General features: G+C 38.3%; 1 protein-coding gene across 2 annotated transcripts in view; it reads right to left on the bottom strand.

Annotated features, from left to right (window-relative positions):
* Positions 1–1,479: 1,479 nt before the first annotated feature.
* Positions 1,480–20,281, bottom strand: part of SLC35E2B (solute carrier family 35 member E2B) — a 29,907-nt gene continuing 11,105 nt past the window's right edge. For both annotated transcript variants that reach the window (XM_073317107.2, XM_073317106.2), the window contains exons 2-9: positions 19,199–19,739; positions 18,297–18,432; positions 17,323–17,450; positions 13,740–13,860; positions 11,067–11,120; positions 10,165–10,237; positions 7,700–7,845; positions 1,480–6,777 (exon numbers count right to left, since the gene is read on the bottom strand). In XM_073317107.2, the coding sequence (XP_073173208.1) occupies positions 6,540–6,777; positions 7,700–7,845; positions 10,165–10,237; positions 11,067–11,120; positions 13,740–13,860; positions 17,323–17,450; positions 18,297–18,432; positions 19,199–19,523 (1,221 nt within the window). In that variant the 5' untranslated portion in view covers positions 19,524–19,739 and the 3' untranslated portion in view covers positions 1,480–6,539. The remainder of the gene's footprint in view (positions 6,778–7,699; positions 7,846–10,164; positions 10,238–11,066; positions 11,121–13,739; positions 13,861–17,322; positions 17,451–18,296; positions 18,433–19,198; positions 19,740–20,281) is intronic.

Here is a 20,281-nt window from a genome sequence, read left to right on the forward strand (position 1 = left end):
TCCATAAATAGGACAACTTCAGGTTTCAGAGCTATCATGCTCTGGTAATCTTTTATCAACATTAAAGATTTTTAGATTTTAAGACCAGAAGGTACCATTATGATTATCTAGTCTGACTTCTGGCATGAAAAAAAGGCACAGAAATTTAACCAAGAATTGCTTGCATTAAGCCCTAATTTCTGTTGAGCTAGAGCAACTTTTGATGAGCTAAAGCATCACTGTTAGAAAGACATTAAAATTAACAAAATCAAGACACCCAAGTTACCCAAAAGCTCTGAAGTAAAGCAATAAATGTCATAGATCAAGGACAGGTTTCAGAGCAGCAGCCGTGTTAGTCTGTATTCGCAAAAAGAAAAGGAGAACTAGTGGCACCTTAGAGACTAACCAATTTATTTGAGCATAAGCTTTCGTGAGCTACAGCTCACTTCATCGGATGCATTCAGTGGAAAATACAGCGAGGAGATTTATATACACACAGACCATGAAAAGATCAAGGAATGAATGCACACTAGGAGGCAGCACATTGAAAGAACAAGCATTACAAATTCTGACATAATGGTGCCTAGACCTTGAAAACAGGCACTGTGAAGAACAAACAGCAGATGAAGAAAGCCATATATGGTTATAGCAGATTAAGAAATTAGATGACAAAAAGCAATCAAAGTGGAATTCAGTTTAATTATATAATTATAACAAAAATTAGCACTGTCAAACAGAAGGGTTGTTGAAACATTAAACCTCACAAACTCTCACCCCAATGAGATACAAATGTATGAATCTTATTTTGCAGATGGGCAAAATTGCTAGGGTGATTAAGCAACTTGCCAAAGGTCTCAAGGCAGTTCACTAGCAGAAATGAGACTGCAATTCAGATGGCATAATCCCCAGTCCCAGACTCTAATGTTTAGACCACACTCCACTCCTAGAGACAGCATTTAGAATCTAAGGATATGACTACACAGGGATAAAAGACCTGCAGCATGGCTGCAGTTGGCCCAGGTCAGCTGACTTGGGCTGACAGGGCTCGGGCAGTGAGGTTAAAAATTGCTGTGTAGACATTTTGGCTCGGACTCCAGCCTAAGCTCTGGGACCATCAACCCTTGCAGATCCTAGAGTTCGGGATCCAGCCCAAACAAACCTGAATGTTTACAAAGCAATTTTTCAGCCCCAAAGCCCAAGCAAGCCCTGTGAGTCAGAAATAGCTGACCGGGCCACCATGGGGTTTTTTTTTTAATCCCTTTGTAGACATACTCTAAAAAAGTCCTGACTTGTTAGCTGCTCTACTCACCACAATACGCTGCTCCCCACTTTCCCCAGAAAGAGATTTACATTGTCTAATAGAAAAAGGCTGGTTTGTTTCCTCATCATCCCCAGTATGCCTGGGGTTTGGGAGTTTCGGCTTCATTACTAAGGTACAGTCACTGATCACTGAAGAAAGTTTTCATATATATTTAAATAACCACATTCACAGATAGAAACTTACATGATGGAATTTTTTATTTTTTTCTTAGAAGAAATAATGAATAAAAACATTATACATTAACTTTCTTCTTTTCAAGAATAAGTAAAAAACGAGGATGTTTAATCATGTCTGTTTGCATCATACACAGGAACAATCACGACTGGTATTCACAGGATCAGATATTTATTACAAACAGAATTAACAGTTATATTTAATTGATTATGCATGAGGGATTTTATTTTTTTTTATAAAGTACTCAAATGTCCTACCTTACATAAACACTGGAATTGTGACTATACAAAATACCTACAAAATAATATGTATCATGTATTTCAGTCCAACATTCGTAGTTTGGTATCAAATACATAAAGGTTTGGCCCTGACATAGAAGCAGCAATTAGAGTTACTGTGTTTTCAAGTTTCTCAGACGCTAAAGTATCTTCCATTTAAAGGACTGCTGAATGGTGAGCCAATACCCTTATCTAGGGTGACCAGAGATCCTCATATTATTGGGACCATCCTGATATTAGGGGCTCTGTCTTACATACAACTATCTCGTTCCCCCGGGGAAAAAAAGGGTCCCGATTTTTCTCACTTGCTATCTGGTCACCCTACTATTACCCACTTGATAAATTCCTCTCTTCTGTAACATACTTATTTAAATCTTCATTTAGAACCGTTTGCCTGCACTGAAACAGCAATTCACTGATTCTTTCTTCTGATCAATGACTAGTTAGCAAAAACTTGGCTCTGAGGGTGCTGAACCATGGCAGCTTTCTGAGGCTTCCAGGAAGCCTTGCTTTATTGCAGTTCAGGAGCTGAAATTCTCTCCAAGTGGATACTGATGACCATTTCTGGTGTCCTGCTCCTCCTCCTCTTCTCCATCCCTTACCGACAGGATAGAGAAGATGTGATTAGATTCTCTCCTAAAAACAGTTAGAAGAGGAGCTGCCCAACTGGGGTAGTTCGAGTCATATTTTCTTAGATAGGGTTACTAATGTGACTAGCAAAATGTGGTTCGGGAAGCTCCATTAAATTAATAAAATGCTGCTTAAATAGGCATGAAGTGTTCAGCTTTCAAGAAGTGGCTTAAAAGCTAAACATTCACCCCAGTTCTGAGGCATCATGTTGGACTGTGCAAAAACTGGGCTTGGGAGCACTTTCATTCCTTAAGACAAACACAAGAGTGATTATAGAGATCTGCAGTGGCTGGAAAGAGAACAAGAGAAAAGAAAATGTCCGAGTTATTTTCCAGACACCTATCCCTTGCTATTGGTATGAGGGGAAACTTAAAAGCAGCTACACTGGGGATATAAAATATTAAACGGTGAACCAGTAAGCATTAGTCTTACTGGTTAACCCACCCTAACCGTTAACTCCCAACCCTAGGCCAGCTGGCTGAAGCAGCCCCAGTCCCGAGCCAGCTGACCTCAGCCCCAGCCCGACCAACCAACCCCAGCCCCTCTCCCTTTAATCGGTTAACCGATTAAACCATGTAATTTTAATTGTTTAAACAGTTAACTTTTTAAACAATATTTACATCTCTAACCTACACCCACTAAAAGACAAAAACACAGGGGAAATAACCTGCAGAAAAGGGGAGAAACTATGAATAAAAGTCAGGAATAGGCCATGAGCTATAATTTTTAAAACAAACAAAAAAAATATTAGCTTTGATTCATATTTGAAAAAGAAATTATTCCTTATGACTGCTTAAGTAAGTCACTTGTGCTAAAATCCAGGCAGCAGAGTCAATGCACGATAATGGAGTCTTCACAGTAACTCATTTGTACCACAAATGCTACTCAGATTTTTATAAGAAAGTTAGAGAAAGATCAAATTGCAGGGTGACTAGAACACTGGGATCGCTTAGTCATAAGGGGAGAGAGGGATTCAACATGAAATGGTCACAACCTAATTACAATTAACCCAGCATTTTATATCCATGGGGAGATTAATATATATAATAATCATTGTCCAACAGCAGCTTTATTAACCACATCTTCAGATGGCAGATATGTAGTTTTGGGGATAGTATCATCATCGTTAATGTACATAATGAACTGTTTCCTTATATCTGCAAGTCAGTTGGTCCCGTCAGTCAAGCATCAGTATGCCATACTAGGGGTGAGGGGGATTTTAAAATAAATACCCACCCTATCCTACTGTGATTTATGTTTACCCTGTGGTTTTCAGTATCACTCTCCTTGCCAAATTAGCTAGGTATTTACACAATGGTTTATTTGAAGGCCCTTTGACATCCCAGAAATCCAAGGCGATATATTTATTCTGATGTAGTAAAATCATGCATGCAAAATAAGGATATGCCCTTTGATTTTCAAATAAACATATTATACACTTTGGCAACAGGAAATCTGTCATGTTTTCCAAAGAGAAAACATTAGAGAACTCTGTTCTTGGACTTCAATGGACCTCAAAGGCCTGACTGTTGAGCCACGTAATAATCCAAATCCAAACAATCTTTGCATGCAGTTCGCATATTTTCTCTTTAACAAAAAGGCATATGCAATCAAAAAGAAACTGGCAGTGAAAATAATGCATTGGGTAACTTACATCAGGACAAGCTTAAAAAAAAATCAAATGTTTTCATTAAGCCACTTATATTACATCTTAGAATGGCAGTTCATGGAAGATGTGTACTTTTTATAAAAAATATGCTAGACAGTTAAAATATTGGTTCCGTGCACAACTATTGACAATTATCTACCTTTATGTAAGCCAAGAAGAGATACTGGACTTTGAAAATCTCAGTGAAATTGCGACTGTAAATTCTTGGCAGAACGCTAAGTCAACTATTGGAAGGCAGAACTTAAAAATGAGCTTGATCTCACATAGTCCACAGCTTTACCTATGACTTTGCATCTAGATGACATTCATCAGAAATTTGGCTGATTCACGTAGTTGATTTGGCTAGATGTTGAGCTGTCACAAGGCAAATGGAGCTACAGATCTGTTTATCCCTTGTGTAGATGAGAAAAATAGTGCCAGGCTGGAAACATATGCCAATTGGCTATGTGCAGAATGTGTCCAATAAATTCTACTGACTATGCTCAATTTATTTATGGGATAGATGGTGGACTCTTTCATATAGACAGACTCTTCTGAAGCTAGCATCTTGTCAAACAGAACTCCAAGCTTAACTTTTTATTTCCCTAAAGGGATCTAGACATGCAGCAGATTTGCCCAAATAAGTAAACAGGTCTAAAGAGACCACTACAATTGCAAGTTATATCTAACAGCTAAAAGGAAACAGTTTTATATTGCAGCACGTCCACTCTACATTAACTACTGGATTTTTAAACAATGCATAGCTTTGTTTCGGTGTGTTCCCAATATCCCTGACCTTACAGCACAGACCACTCTCCAGATCATGTCAGATGGTCAGACACAAAGCTAGTGCAATTAGTGCAATTTTACTGCCTACATTAGTGTGTAGGCAGTAAAAAAGGATGAACACTTTGAGAATAATACCTTAGCTTTGTTTTTTATTCCCAATTTTTCACAGCCCAAACTCTTCATGATCCCCAGATTGCATCTTGTATGGATTTGTTACTTGTAGTTTAATGCTTTGGTTTACTGGAGAAAAGCACTTATTGTTTGCAGTTGGAGGGGCAATTTCTTTTATATTAAAAGCCCTATATGAGTGAGCAAATCCATCACTTTGTTTGAGAGTGAAATCTGGCTGTACCACAGATCAAGTTGCTATATTTTTGTCTGGTAAAAGTTAGACATGCCTATGGCATGATACACTGTGCTTCACGGCACTGATTTGGGTTTCACTAACATTAGGTAAAACCAGGACTACACCGGTTATTGTAGGGTATTTCTAAATCTTGATTGATGACCATGGCTGCCCTATGGAGAGAGAGGCCTATGCTGTAATTCTGACAACAATGAAGAAAGATTTAGCGTTTTTTAAAAGTGAAATAATCAAAATGAAGCTGAAGCTTTCTACCTTCTTTCTCTCAAAGCACTGATTTTTTTTTTAACATTATATCATGCAAAATTTTTAAAAAAAACTTAAAAGAAACAGACGTCAGAATATTCTCAATTTAAGGTTAAAACTCTATCCATTCTGACTTATCACTGTAACAGGACATACTAAAATATTTGAGCACAAAAGCTAAAGACAGTTGTAACCCCGAATTTCAAGAAGTCTATTGTTTTTTTACTGCTCTCCTATAGATTAAAACAAACAAACTCATTCCCCTCTTGCCTCAAAAATATTTTATGATAAATTACAATGCAAAGGAAACTTTTGTATTTCTAAAATTAAGACAGTACTTACTATAGAAATGCTGATGCCTCATTTATTTCTGAAAATTTCCAGTGGTTTTTGCCTGATAGCAACTATACTTATTTGTGTTGACTCCTAGTTTATAGGCATGTGTGCGTGTTTCATTTTTGCAGAAACATGCATGTGGTCGGTACCCAGGCAAACTGCAATGCTCCAGTTGTTAGAGAATTTCAAAGGAAAGCAAAATTCTCTTTGCTGGCTTTATACTCAAGAGTAGCTGCCTATTTTCATCATTTACACCAACAGCTGTGTAAGCAAAAATTACTGATTTTGTCTTTCAAAGTGCTTTCTCCCAGATCCTCTCCATACACACAGGCAGTCTAGGATGTTTAAGAAGAGTGGCAACTAGACATTTTTTTCCTCCGCACTAGTTTCATCCTACTGCAAGCATGCAGAAAACAGGGATGGGTCATGTTATCACATTACTTTGGTGGGGCTGGGGCACAAGTTATTTTTCCATCCGACACTGAATTTTTATCTCCAGTATAGTCTTGTTATTTATTTGCAGAGTCAAGAAAGGAGTATGACGCCAATGTTTACCATATTGGATTACTCTTGGTCTTCTGTTCTACATGTCAGTTTCTAGTAAGCCAGGGCTTATAGGATCTTCTCCTTTTTTCCTTCTCTGCAGTGAAGTCCATTCTTTCACCTGTTGTGAATTCAAAGAAACCAAGCATTGCCAACAGCTAGGGTAGCGTCCATTTAAGAGAGAGTTCCTCTGAGTTATGTCAGGTTGTGGTAGAAGAATTAAGAGCCGTATCACTCATATGGCTTTAAATCTTTGGATATTAGTGGCTTGGTATCTTCAGTTGTGTTCTGTGAGGCTGCCACTGCCAGGCTTTGTATTGTTTCTTGCTGATGTTGCTTTGCCTTGTTATATAGCAAAACGCCAATTGTTACTAGAACTGTCCCAATGGCTGAGAGGCTTGTAATTTTGTTACCAAACACAATAATACTTAGCCAGATTGACAACGCATGCTTCACAGTACTAGCAACACTGAAACAACAAAACACAAATATTAAGGACTGAAAGGCTTTGACACACACAATATATTCAAAAAGAAGAGTACTTGTGGCACCTTAGAGACTAACCAATTTATTTGAGCATGAGCTTTCGTGACCTACAGCTCACTTAGGTGCTCACGGAAGCTCATGCTCAAATAAATTGGTTAGTCTCTAAGGTGCCACAAGTACTCCTTTTCTTTTTGCAAAGACAGACTAACACGGCTGTTACTCTGAAACCTGACAATATATTCAGTATGCTCTAATCACACTTGGATCTTTCGGTGCTTTATCTTGCAGAAAGTCAGATTCCACTTTTCCTACTTAGGCAAATAAAAAAGTGACTGTGGAATTCTTTAAGTATCAGCAATTACATTTGTGTAATATCCCTAAACTGAGAGCTAGTGGGAATAATTAAAGTCACCAAGTAAGAGACATGCTATTTTTTGAAAAGCGTACAATAGAATGTCACTAATTCTCCCTTGGCTAATCCACTTACCTACTCATTCCCACCAGAAAACTGGCAGTATTAGCAAATATTTTAAAATTAGAATCACATACCTAAAACTTCATTCCGCAATTTGTAAGTGTATCCCTATGTAGTTGCTTATTTATGTGAAATGAGGCCAAGAACTGTGCGTATCTGTCCCACAAGCATAATGCCAAGGGTCAAATCCTGTTTTCCTTACACACAAAAGCAGTAGTCCCTTTGCAACCAATGGTACTACTCATACAAGGAAAGTACAAGGATTTGGCCCTATGTTTGCTTTTAGGATTTGGAAAACATCCTTATTAATTTGGACTACATATAGAATTTATTTTATTTATTCCACCATATAGCATTTTCAATCAGTTACCTGTATGAGATGGTCTAAGGAAGGAAAGAACAATAATTTTGACACAATCTATAATTTTACCTGAAAGTTACAGGAGAAATCTTTCCCATCAAGGCATATGCTGTAACACTCTGCAAATGGAACAAGACTCCATCTATTAGGAGCAGTACAATGACATCTTGGTTGTAACTGAAACGCCTTCCACTTTTCCCAATCACTGGCACATCCTAAAGCCAAAGAATGGAACAGGATTTTAAGAGTCTAGCTGTGTCCTGTTTTCTTTTACAAGCAAACATAGGCTAGGCAACTTAAATTTTACTCCTAGGCCTAAGGGAGACACTTCTTTATACTGGAAATAAAGACAGGAATATTTAATCTAATTTTCAGAAGTAGGAGATGGAATGTTTATACCCTTCATGTTTTATCTTCTCTGCAGGAGAGAGCAAGGAGAGCCTAAGCCCTATCTATCTGAACTTTTCATTATTTGTCACTTATCCTGTGTGATATTTCCTCCTTTGAATATTAACATGTTACAACAAAAAGCTTCTCTATTAACCCTCCACCAACCCTGACACCTAGCCTCAACGTGAAGTTATTATGACAGATTTAATTTTGTAACTGTTGATGTAATTTGATTGTCATGATGACTTGGTCCATTCACAATGAGATGAGTTCGTAACCCACCCTAAACAGAGCACACTGACCCTGAGTTAGTGTCCAAACTCATCCCCTCTCAGTATCTACCCTGAATTCATGTTGAGGTCTTAACCAGCTATTATAACACTACTAATGAAAGGTTTTAGCACCAAAATCTCAGGTGATTCAGCAGAAGAACTCTCTATTCCTGTAAAGAGCCTAAAGTCTGCCAATCTGTTGTAGTCATCTAGCACAGGAATTTATGGTAATCACAATTAGAGGCATACGTTCTCTCACTATTGCTGCTCTCTTCCTCCCTTTGTATATGAAATGGTGATCACACAAGAGGATTTTAAAGAGAACCAAGAACCATGCATCTTCTGAATTAAACACTGATGTGTGCAAGCACCGCATGGGGATATTTTTGAAGACATCTTTAATCTAGCTAGCATGGTTACAATAATTGCTTTTGTGACAGATATTGTAACTGCCTACAGGATCTTTGGTGGAACATATCATATTAAGTTTATATATCACTGTGGTCCAGGGATTGTATGCAGGATTGTGATCTACTGCATGATGGAGGATTATCACAGCTCTTCCAGGAACCAAAACCAGTAGGGGGTTATTAAGATGACTCACATAGGATTTAAACACATCCAGAGGGGTACCACCCTTTGGTATCCACGCATATGCTGGTTCAAACTGGATTTTCCAGAGACCAAGTAACAAACAAAGAAAGGGTTCTGGCAAAGAAGGACTGCAGTTAAAATGACTCAAGGCCTTCTTTCTGATCCAGCAAACAGGATCTTCTCTCCAAGGGGGTAGGGGGGACAACCCTTGTTGAAGCGTTGGAAGGACTTTGTCCTCTTAGGGCCCCAATACACTGACGTGTGACCTTTAATAAGCTTTCAGCATGCATATAGGAACTTCCATTGTTTTGTATAGGTTTTCTCAGTAAAGCTTTTGCTTTAAGAATGAATGTGCTTGATTAGAAGGAACCGTGAAGTAATTTGTAGCTGCTGGCAATACACTGTTCATAGCCGTTTGGGAGAAAACAAAGCACAGGTGCTCACATGTAGGCAGACTGGCTTGCTGGGGACCTTACAGTGCAAGGCAGGGAGCTGTGCAGCCTTCAAACCCCAGTCACGGGGTAGAGAAACGCAAGTCTCCACCCCAAGAGAGGTGATGGCTAGGGAGCCAGACACCTTAAGTAAGTGCCTTCAAGGGACCATGGAGGGGAATATGGGTGCAGTTACTCTGAAACTATGATTGCATTTATCTCCTCTGTTGTCATACATAAGGTAATAGGACAGGTTTATCTATCATTATTTTTGCTATTCTATCACTATCTTACCACAGCATATCATACTTTCATGTACTGTTAATTAAGTCAACTTTTTTCTGCTGCATTTGGTTAATGCAGTTTAATGGTTGGAACACAGAAATGGAAGCTAGGAACCACACAGTTCTACCCAGCCTCTAACAAATTGTATCTACTATGCCTCAATTTCTTCTTTTATAATTAAGGTTACAAGTACCATGTGAATACAAAGTGCTATTATCCAAGAAGCCTACAAACATTAGGATTTATTTTTTAAGTCTTCAAGTGTCTGCCTCTTTGGGTATTACCTCATCCACCTTGCCCCTTTGGAGGCATTTATTCAGACTAAATTACTTGCTCCCTAAACTCCTGAAACAAACTTTCTCTTTCTGGTTTACTTGTCATGTCATGTCTATATGAAACTGCTTCTTAAAACATATTTTCTGAATCTCTTGCTTAAACACCACAAGTAAACAGGGATGCATGCCAGCATGATTGTACGGAAGGGGAAAAGAAAACTGAAAGTTAGCCATTTGGACAAATCAAACAGCAACATTAATCTTTGTTAACAAATAAAAATTCTTACCATGAAAAATATCCAAGCTGGAATGAGCATAATAACTGCAGCAGCACTTGTGTAAAACTGAAGTTCTGGAGCACTATAAATGGAAATCAAATAATACAAAAATAAATATTTTTAAAAGCTTTTCCTTAACTGTAACAGAAAGAAAGCTGTATTACATTTAAATAGAAATCTCTACACTGACACTTTACAGTGGTCAAAAAACCTTTTAAAAGCTTCATGGAAGATAAATTCAAAGTTTCTGAAAGAACTAACAAAGTTTGCTTTCCATGCTGGCTGAGATGGTCTTGAATTTAATAGGCAAGCTGTTTTTAAAAAACAAATTCAGTTTAAAAAAAATTGTGTTTATGGAATTGCTTCTGAACAACACACTGTAGTGTTCATTTAACATTCTGTATCGTTTGTTTTTAAAGGTGTTGTAATTGTGGATAGGCAGAATTTGCTGCAATAATTGATTACTGATTCATGCGTTCTGTATTGTTCATGCCTTCGTGTACTGTTCATGAGTTTTAAACTGTGGAATGGAAATTAAGGGCCTGTTTCTGCAAGCCTACTGATTTCAGTGGGAGTTCTATGCAGATGGAGGGCTTCCAGGTTTGGGCCCCAAGGAGTTATTTTTGTGTTTGGGAGTAAGTGACTGTCATTTTAGGTATCCTGAGGGAATTTCTGGTTGATCATGATTTAATCTCCCCAGCAAATGCTTATGGGTATTTTGGATACAAAAGTTTTTCCTCCCACTCCTGACACACAATCATTTAAAGTATATAGGATACCTGTCATCAGCAAACTACATAGAGAAGACAGAAAGTCTTGTCCCAGTCCCACATGACTATAAACAAGTAGTTCCCAGATGTTTCCTGGGACCGTTCTGTACGCTGTATATTTGAAATATTGTAGATACTTACGAAAACCTATATTTGTCTCCACTGAGCAGCTTTTTGGAAAAAACATTTTGCAAACTGGGGAAATAAAAATAAAAAAAATTATCTGTAGGCGCCATTTATAATGAACAGATGAAGCAATGAACTTAACGGTAATTTCCATAAGACACAAAATGAGGTTTTCGATAAAATACTTGCTGACAGTCGCATACAACTTCAGATTTACACTGGGTTTTCTTCTATTTCATGCATTTAAACAGAATACTTAACAGATCACAACAAAGATGTATTCAGAAAGAAGTCCTTTAGTAAGCAATTTAACTTCTTTTGCTCTGTGTGTGTGTGTGTATATACATATAAAAATAAATACATATCCTATAACATACTGTAAAATTTTTCAGAGTAACAGCCGTGTTAGTCTGTATTCGCAAAAAGAAAAGGAGGACTTGTGGCACCTTAGAGACTAACCAATTTATTAGAGCATAAGCTTTCGTGAGCTACAGCTCACTTCTTCAGATGCATATCGTGGGAACTGCAGTTCCCACGATATGCATCTGAAGAAGTGAGCTGTAGCTCACGAAAGCTTATGCTCTAATAAATTGGTTAGTCTCTAAGGTGCCACAAGTCCTCCTTTTCTTTTTGTAAAATTTTTATATCCTGTTTTAAATTTAATTAATTTGCTTTAAAATTCACATTTTATAAACAGCACACTATTCACTATTAAGTAATACACTTTTTAAAAAGAAATGAAAGCAAGATCAGAGAATTACAGAAGGCACTATAACACAATTACTGTATTGAACAAAATCTTCCCAGACTTATAAAGTTACCACAATACAACAATATTAAAATGATATATGGTATAACAACTGCACTACTTTTTTCTTTTAACCAGTTAAGTCTCAGATTCATATATTACTGTCTTTGGAATATATACAAAACACCAATCTACTCCACACATTCTATATAAATATTGACATACTGCAAGTGAAGATGCGAATTTACATTTTTGCATTGCCTTATTAACTTTTAACATTCAGAAGCAGCATAAGGTTCCTTTGCAGTTAACATTGTAAATATAAATGATTTAGACTTTAAATTTTCAAGTGCTTCACAGAGAACTGAACTAAAATACTCTTTATTTTTCTTTTACTGTTCAGCTGTGCTCTAGGAAACAGTGATAAAAATTAAAACAAGACAAGAATATCCAGCCTGTGATGGTGTAGTGCACTGACATGGGCATTTAGAACAAATGAGTGCGTAGGTTATTCAGTATTCAGACTAATCTACAACACTGCAATTAACCAAAAGCAGAAGCACACACCTGATTTGCAGGTACATAATTTTAAAAATAAAAAATGCACACACCCTCTCATGCCTGTACTTGCATCTGCCTTGAAATATAGACACAAATTATTTGAAATATAGGCTGGAGGCATCACTGTCTTGCACCTTGTATATTTATTTATACTTGTGCTAAGTGAATACAAATGAACATGTGTGGAGAATCAGGCCTACTATCATCTTATCTGCCTATTTTGTTTTAACACAGGGATGGATATCTGGACTCCAATTAGATCTAAAAGGCAAAACTTTTAAAGGAAATGACAGACGCTGGACATGAATACTAATCCAAATACAACCATGGCAAGAACCAGTGTCCCCTGTAAACAATTCTGGACCACAGAATTTGACATTTCGTAAACAAAAATTCCCAGCAGTCTATTACACTGATTATTTTTGAATTGCCCACCATTTAATGGAGACATGCAACTGAAGAGTTTTGTAGACAATCTCGACTGCCTTAAACATATTTAAGAATCAGAAAGTTCTCCGCATTTTAGTTTATTTATTTTACCTTGCAATCAGATATGAAAAGGCTTTCTTTACAGAGAGAAAAGTGTTCTTATAAATAGAAATTTATTAGAAAACTGTCATGGCTTTCTGATTACTTTGAGTTTAACTACAGTCAATGATTTACCATGCCTGAAGTTTTCCATTTTCTTGTGTTATCTGAACTCATTGTTAACCTAGCATATTAAAATATTACCCCAATAACCTAACTTAGGAGTATTTCAATTATCTTATTAGCAACATTAAAAATATATATCTGCTCAACCTGAAGTTTAGAGGTGCTAGTGCTCTTCCATACTATATTAGTTGCAACATATTTGTGCATTACTGGTTTTACGCATTTGGCAATTCTTCCATAACATGGTCACATATTTTATTAAAAAAAAACATAAGCAACTTATATTCACCCTTTGTGTTCACCAGCAATAAGAACCTGCAGTTGACTGGCTCTGTCCCACCCTCCGCCTCGTAGTTAAAAGACAAAGCTACCACCGGCTACAAACCAGGACACTGCTAGTCACAAATGACAAAATGGTTGCATGCTGGTAATCCCTTGTAAATAGACTTTGTCAAGAATCATGAACGGAGATAATTCAATTGTACATGACTTTGTAGCATAGGAGTTGTTCTATTCTTTATCCACTGTGTTCTGACAGGTATGGCATTCTCACCTCTAAGAGCACTATGTTTTCTATTAAGAAATAGATATCTGAATACCAAGAATTAAAATACTGTATGGGAAACACCAGCTGAACTGTACAGCCTGGGACAAGATATGGCTTAGTTTACAAATAAACTAACAATTCCTTCTCTGCTCCACATGCAACCTTCATCAGGCCTCACCAGTCCATGATGTTAGTAGACAAAGCTGCCGAAAAACCCAGAATGTTGAAACTGATTTCAGTGGCTGTACATAGAGCTAATCCTCCCATGACAGGAATGAGAGACAGATTCACCAGCAATCCTGTAAGTAAAATAAATAAATAAATAAAAATTGGCTTTAAACCAGAGCTGAGTGAGTAATGGATTTTTCTGTTTGCTAGCAGTTCCAATTTAAAAAAAAAAAAAAATCAATCATTTTGGGTCACACAAAAACTAATTTTTGGGGAATTTCAGCAAAAGGAAAAAATTGAAAAATATCTGTTTCAAGTTGAACAAAATGTTCTGTTCTACATAAAACTTTTGTTTCTATTTTGACTGCTTAATGTTTTTGCATCTTTTAAAATAAAATTGAAGGTAATTTCAAAATGAAAACATCAAAATGTTTCATTTCAAAAATGTCAAAATGAATCATTGTATGCAGTACTGAGCCCTGTCAGTCCCAGGAAATTAGTGAAACAACGTGGGTGAGAACTTTTATTGGACCAGCGTCTGTTGGTGAAAGAGACAAGCTTCAAAGCTTACACAGAGCTCTTTTTCGGGTCTGGTTTTTCCAGAATATATCCTAGTTATGATATACTTTGTACCACGTATGCCTTGTGAGGTATCACTGGAAAAGTCATAATCTGTTGAACATTACTGTCCTGTTGAAATGTGTGTGTCACTACATATGAAGTTATGAGATTTTGCTATATGTTTGTTACTGAAACGTGTTGAGAGTCTGGGAAATGCCCACAGACCAACTCCTTAGAAATAACAAAGGAACTGTGAACACAAATCTTACATGTCAAGCCTCATGTACACAAAAGCAAGAAATTGCAATTCATATGAAGGACTGAATGCTGGGCAAGTAGGCAATGGGGCTGATGAGGACTGGATTTACCATGAAACAAACCATCCGGTGGCACGGAGCCCCCAGTGACGGGAGGGCGGGGGGAAGGGGGGGCAAAAATGCAGGACAAATCTCATCTCACAACCTGTACCTGAGTCCCGGCCAGCAGCATAGCAGGGCTCAGGCAGGCTGCATGCATGCTACGGCCAGTGGCCCCATGCTGCTCCTGTAAGCGTCCAGCTACTGGCATGTCTCTGCGCGCCCCCGGTGTGGGGGGAGGTGCCCGCCCTGGGTAGCTCACGGAGACCCACTGCCCCCTTCACCCCAAGGGGTGCGCATAGACGTGCCAGCAGCAGGGCTAAGGCGGCTCCCTGCCTGTTCTGCCTCTCTCCCTCCATGCTGTGCCGCTCCCGGAAGCGGCTGGCATGTCCCTGCAGCTGCTGGGGGGGTCTCTGTGGGCTGCCCCCGCCCCGAGCGCCGACACTGCAGCTCCCATTGGCCAGGAACTGCAGCCAATGAGAGCTGCAGGGGCAGCACTTGTGGGCAGCGGCGCGCAGAGACTCCTTGGCCCCCCGCCTAGGAGCTGCTGCCAAAGGGGTGTGTGCGCCGGTGGCTTTGGGAGCTGCATCTCCTGAGGTAAGCGCTGCTCCCCTGCCCTCCTCCCACACTCCAACCCCCTGCCCCAGCCCGCACCCCAACTTCCTCCCAGAGCCCAACCCCCACACTCTCTCTTTCACCCCAACCCCCTGCCTCAATCAAGGTACCTCACTTTATTTTAAAATACTTCCCATTACTTATAATATAGGGGGAGGATGAAGAAAAAAAGAATGAAAAATGGGGGCAGGGGGGAGGAAGATGTAAGAGAATGATCTTTTTCTTGGCTGGGTCCCAAGGGAGGGGCCCTGAAAATGAAGCTGTGCACAGGGCCCCACTAACTCTATATCCGCCATTGGGGCTGCCTAACCCCAGGACATAGTAAAGATTTTTCCAGCACCTGGAGGAGAGTATAAAATAAGGGACAGTGACATCATCAGGCCCCCTCTCTTCCCCAACCTTTACTGAAGGCAAGAAGATCACTTGGAAGACAAAGAAACATTTGAACTGGGAGAAGTGGTCCTAACTGGAAGAGGTTTCCAGTTAGCACAGACTGTTGTAGGCTTTTGGGTCAGAGAAACCTTCAAATCTGACTTAACTTGATAAACTTTAGGAATTAGACTGAGATTTTATCTTTACTTTCTTTTTGTAACCAATTCTGATCTTCAAGATTATGTCATTTATAATTACTTGAAATCTATTTTTCTGTAGCTAATAACTTATTTTTATGTTTTATCTAAGCCAGTGTGTTTTTGACTGAAGTTTGGGGAATCTACTCAGGTTACAAAGGCTGGAGCATATTCATACCCTTTGATGGAACAACAAACTAATTAATGAGTTTACCCTGATCAAAGCGGTTTTAAGCAGTGTAAAATGGACATTTCTGGGGTGCAAGTCTGGACTAGGAATATGCGGGTGTTGCCCTGTATGTAATTCAAGAGTGGTTGTGCACAGCACTCTGGTATATGTCTGTGGGTGACTTGCATACTAGAGGGCTGGGGTGGGCGGGCAGAGCAGCCGCTCACATAACAAAGCAGGGCATAGTGCATTCCAGACTGTAGAGTTAAGAGGGCACAACGATCCAACAATCCAGATTGTACTCTGGGGCATGTCACAATTACTTCACGCACCCTGTCTTTCTAAAATGAATAATTACGACTGAGAGTTTTTTTTCTGTGAACAATTCACCTAACCAGAAAGGAAATCATGAATTGTTTCAGTGTCGCTGAATCTGCCTTTTTTCAGTGAAAAAATTCTGGCCAAAAAAATTCATCCAGCTCTACTTTACATTACTGTACTTACAAAACTACATGCGTCAGATAATACAAATTTAGAAAAACTTAATGAGCTCCATCTTAACTTGTTTAGTAATGACTCCTCTCATTTCAAAACTAATGGATATTTTAGTTTCAATCAAAGGAGATTTCAGACAAGCTGTTGACCTGCACTTAAAGATATTATAGGTGTACTGAGTTACCAGCACATCTGCCCTGCAGAGGTAAATTAAAATTGACCTTCTCCAGCCTTGGTTTTCTTGTCAGTGTCCTCAAATGGCAGAAGAAATTAATATTTGCCCTCCATCCCTGCAATGGTGCTAATCCTCCTTCCTCTGGCTTCATTCAGTCCTCAACCCCTCAGACTTCATGTCAGGAAGAATGCACATTGCTGATTAGGGCAAGGTCCCTCAAAGACTAGAAGATTGGAATGCAATTGCAATTCAGTGGTGATTATGAAAAAGCATTTAAGAGGCCAGTTTTATTTTTTAGCCTCAGGCTGGACACAGTGAAGACACTCAAGATTTTTAAAATGCTTGTCAGATCAGCGGCTTTCCACACGGGAAGAACATACACATAAACGTCATTTTTAGAAAAATGTATCTAAAAAATTGTAACAGTATTTTTTTTTTTGGGTCAGAAAAGCAAATTTCCAACCAATACTGTCCTTTGACAAATTACTTTTTATACGGTCCTTGCCTGCTCAATTTATAGTTGAGACTCTGTTCAATAAGGACAACTTTTCCAGCTGCATTAATCACTAAACAACTCAGATGGAATCTCTTTATCAATCACCAAATAGCCCACATTACATTGCAAAATGATAACATTCCAACAAACTACTTACCAGTGTATTCCCCTAAAATCATCCGGGACATAATGACAGTAAAAATAGGTGCAGAGCTTTTAACTGTTTCAGCAAATGAAACAGCCACATTTTTCAAGCTTACTAGACCTAAAACCACTGTTGCAAACCTGAAAGAGAGACATACAAAGTCAAGCAGAGACAGTAAAACAACGCTTAAAAGGCACATTTTAGCTTTAGATGCTTAACATAATTTAGTTACTGTGCCACAATTTTTAAATATACACATTTGGGGTATAGTAACTAAATTATGTATGCTACATTTAAGCTTCCTATTTCATCAGAATGAAAGGTCACTTCTATTCAGTTTCCTTTTAAATCATAAAACACAACAGTGCTGAAAGACTCTGTTCAATAGCTGCTACCAGTTTAGTAAAAAACAGTTTAGACTTGAAGTGAAGGTGAGCCCAAACAATGTTTTAATAGCCTCTCATCAGGCATGATATATAGTCTTGCTCTGTCCAAGGCTATAGCAAATACTTTCTTTTAAAGGTGTAGGTTTAAAAACAAAATGTAATTTTATAAATATTTTAAATAACTTCTGATATAAATTGCTGGGAAAGGATAATAGGAGGACACAGCAACACCACAATAAGTAGTAATAATCAGAACGAGAACAAAGTACTAGTCTTACAGAGAAGAGAAACATCACATCACCAAAAGAAAACACTGAGAGAGAGAGAGAGAGAGAGAGAGAGATTTTTTTTAGATGGCGGATTAAAACCGATGGAGTGCAAAGAGTTTCAAAGACTTGTTTTTCAGAAGAAAAGAGGTGTTTAGAAAGAGCAACTAAAGGATGGATGGATCATTGTGAGATTTCTGAGAAAAAGTTTTGTTTGAACAATGCCCTCTGCCCTTCTCATGAAGGAAGAAGAGATGTGAAAGTGGGTCTCCTGCAAGGCAATACACAGTGCTACCACGTATACTGCCCGCCCTGGAAATATTCAGCCATTTACCTCATCAGTCCAACAAACAACATTGTCATGATGAAATTGGGAGGGTAAGAGATACGTGTTTTGTGCTGGTACAAACAGCACGGAACAAACATTTTTATACAGCCAATGAAAGTGGTTGAAAGCATCTGAACAGCACCTAAGAAAAAATGAGAAACCAAGAGGGGTCAGAAGATGAATACAGCATTAAGTACCAAGCTATTAATTAGATTAATTTAGTTTCAGAGATCCTTGGTAGGTGTCAACAAATATGGATGCTTATCTCTAAGCTTCATAAAATTCTAGTAAAAGCCCTTTCCCTCTGAAACGACCAGCAGGATAAGAGACAAAGATGGAGGATTAACTGTGTGCCTATGCAAATTAGTTCACAGTTACCATGTCCCTCTACTCCTTAAAAACCAGATATGTTAACATGGTCATATGAAGACCAAACCTTTGCAATTCAGTGAGACCTTAGATACATGTAGGTCTCTGGAGATAAGAATACAAATAATTTATTTAAAATTAGACTAAGTTATTAAAAAAAACCCTAAAACACAATTTTACCACTCAATAGACTACAAGGTTTCATTGTATACAAAAATTATATAGCACTCCTCTTTAAAGCGCTTTACAAACATTACCTTACAAATCATCACAGAATCTCTATGAAATAGTTTTATCCCACCTTACAGAGGGGGAAACTGAGGCACAGAAATTTAGCAGATTCACTAAAAGCCAGAGGGAGTCCATGTCAAGTCCAAAATTACAACTTAGGCATTCCTAGATCCCAGTCCTGTGCTTAGACCACTTGACCATGCTGCTCTCACTCTGAACAAACCGCTCGTCAATTTAAGTCTATCGCACAGAATCTGACACTCAAATATTTTAATGGAACCGAAGCTTATAATGAAAATCATAATTACCTAGCATGCTGGGTTCTCCTTCCAGTAGTGAAAGAATGTATTTGTTAAGAAAAAGGGTACAAAAGCTAAAGAAAAACCACAATGTGAGGTAGATCAGAGCATGATAATTCCAGATGCCCAAGTCCGACTCAATGACTGTAGTCTCAGTGATGGTTATTTTCAGTACATTTTCTTCTGGTACACTGTCACTCCTGGCAATTACAATTTTCTCACTCCTGTTAGCAAAGAAGGGGCCCAACTGAAATAATGATTTCCCCTTTGACTTTTCCTCAGGGACAGGAGGATCAAAGTCCGCTAGAGTCTGAGTGTTTGTTACAGACGACATGTTGATGTCAGGAGACTACTGTTTGGTCTTAACATAAAGCAACATTGACTTGGTACAGAACTGCACAGTGAAGAGACAAAAATAATGTCATGTAACTAATCTTTCGGCTCCAATGGTCCATAAAAGTTTATTTGGTCCTCCAGACAACATCTTGTTTAGAAATAAACTTCACATACTGGTGAACTTCACATTCCTTCTGGTGGTCAACTGCTTTTTCTGAAGATTTAAAAAAAGAAGAAAAGTTCACAGTTATCTGAGTACACTTCCATTTTCTGAATATTTCACATCACAGAAATGCCATGTTTCATCTACAGCTTATGAAGAGGATAAAGATTTGTATTTGTTTTAAAAACTGATTTCTCCCTGCTAGCATGATCAAGATATCAAGTCCTAGAAGAAAATCTTGCCTAAACATAGCTTTTGAAGTGCTCAAGATAGCACTGGCAAAATGAAACCCCAACGGTCTGTTTTTTCCTCTCCATCAAAATATATTAAGTGAATACCTTCACTTTCAATTAGAGAATCTATTCTTATTCAATGTGCTGTTCTCTGTTCTGCTTATTCATAGATTCAAAGGCCAGAAAGGACCATTGTGATCATCTGTCTGTCTCACCTCCTGTATAACACAGGCCATAAAACATCTCCAAAATAATTCCTAGAGCAGAGCTTTTAGAAAAGCATCCAATCTTGACAACCAATTGGTGGAAAAATCTCCATGTAAGAGTCAATCACTGCTTTACAACTCAGTTATCGGCAAC

This window comes from Lepidochelys kempii, chromosome 18 (genome assembly GCF_965140285.1).
Source record: "Lepidochelys kempii isolate rLepKem1 chromosome 18, rLepKem1.hap1, whole genome shotgun sequence".
Classification (NCBI taxonomy): Eukaryota; Metazoa; Chordata; order Testudines; family Cheloniidae; genus Lepidochelys; species Lepidochelys kempii.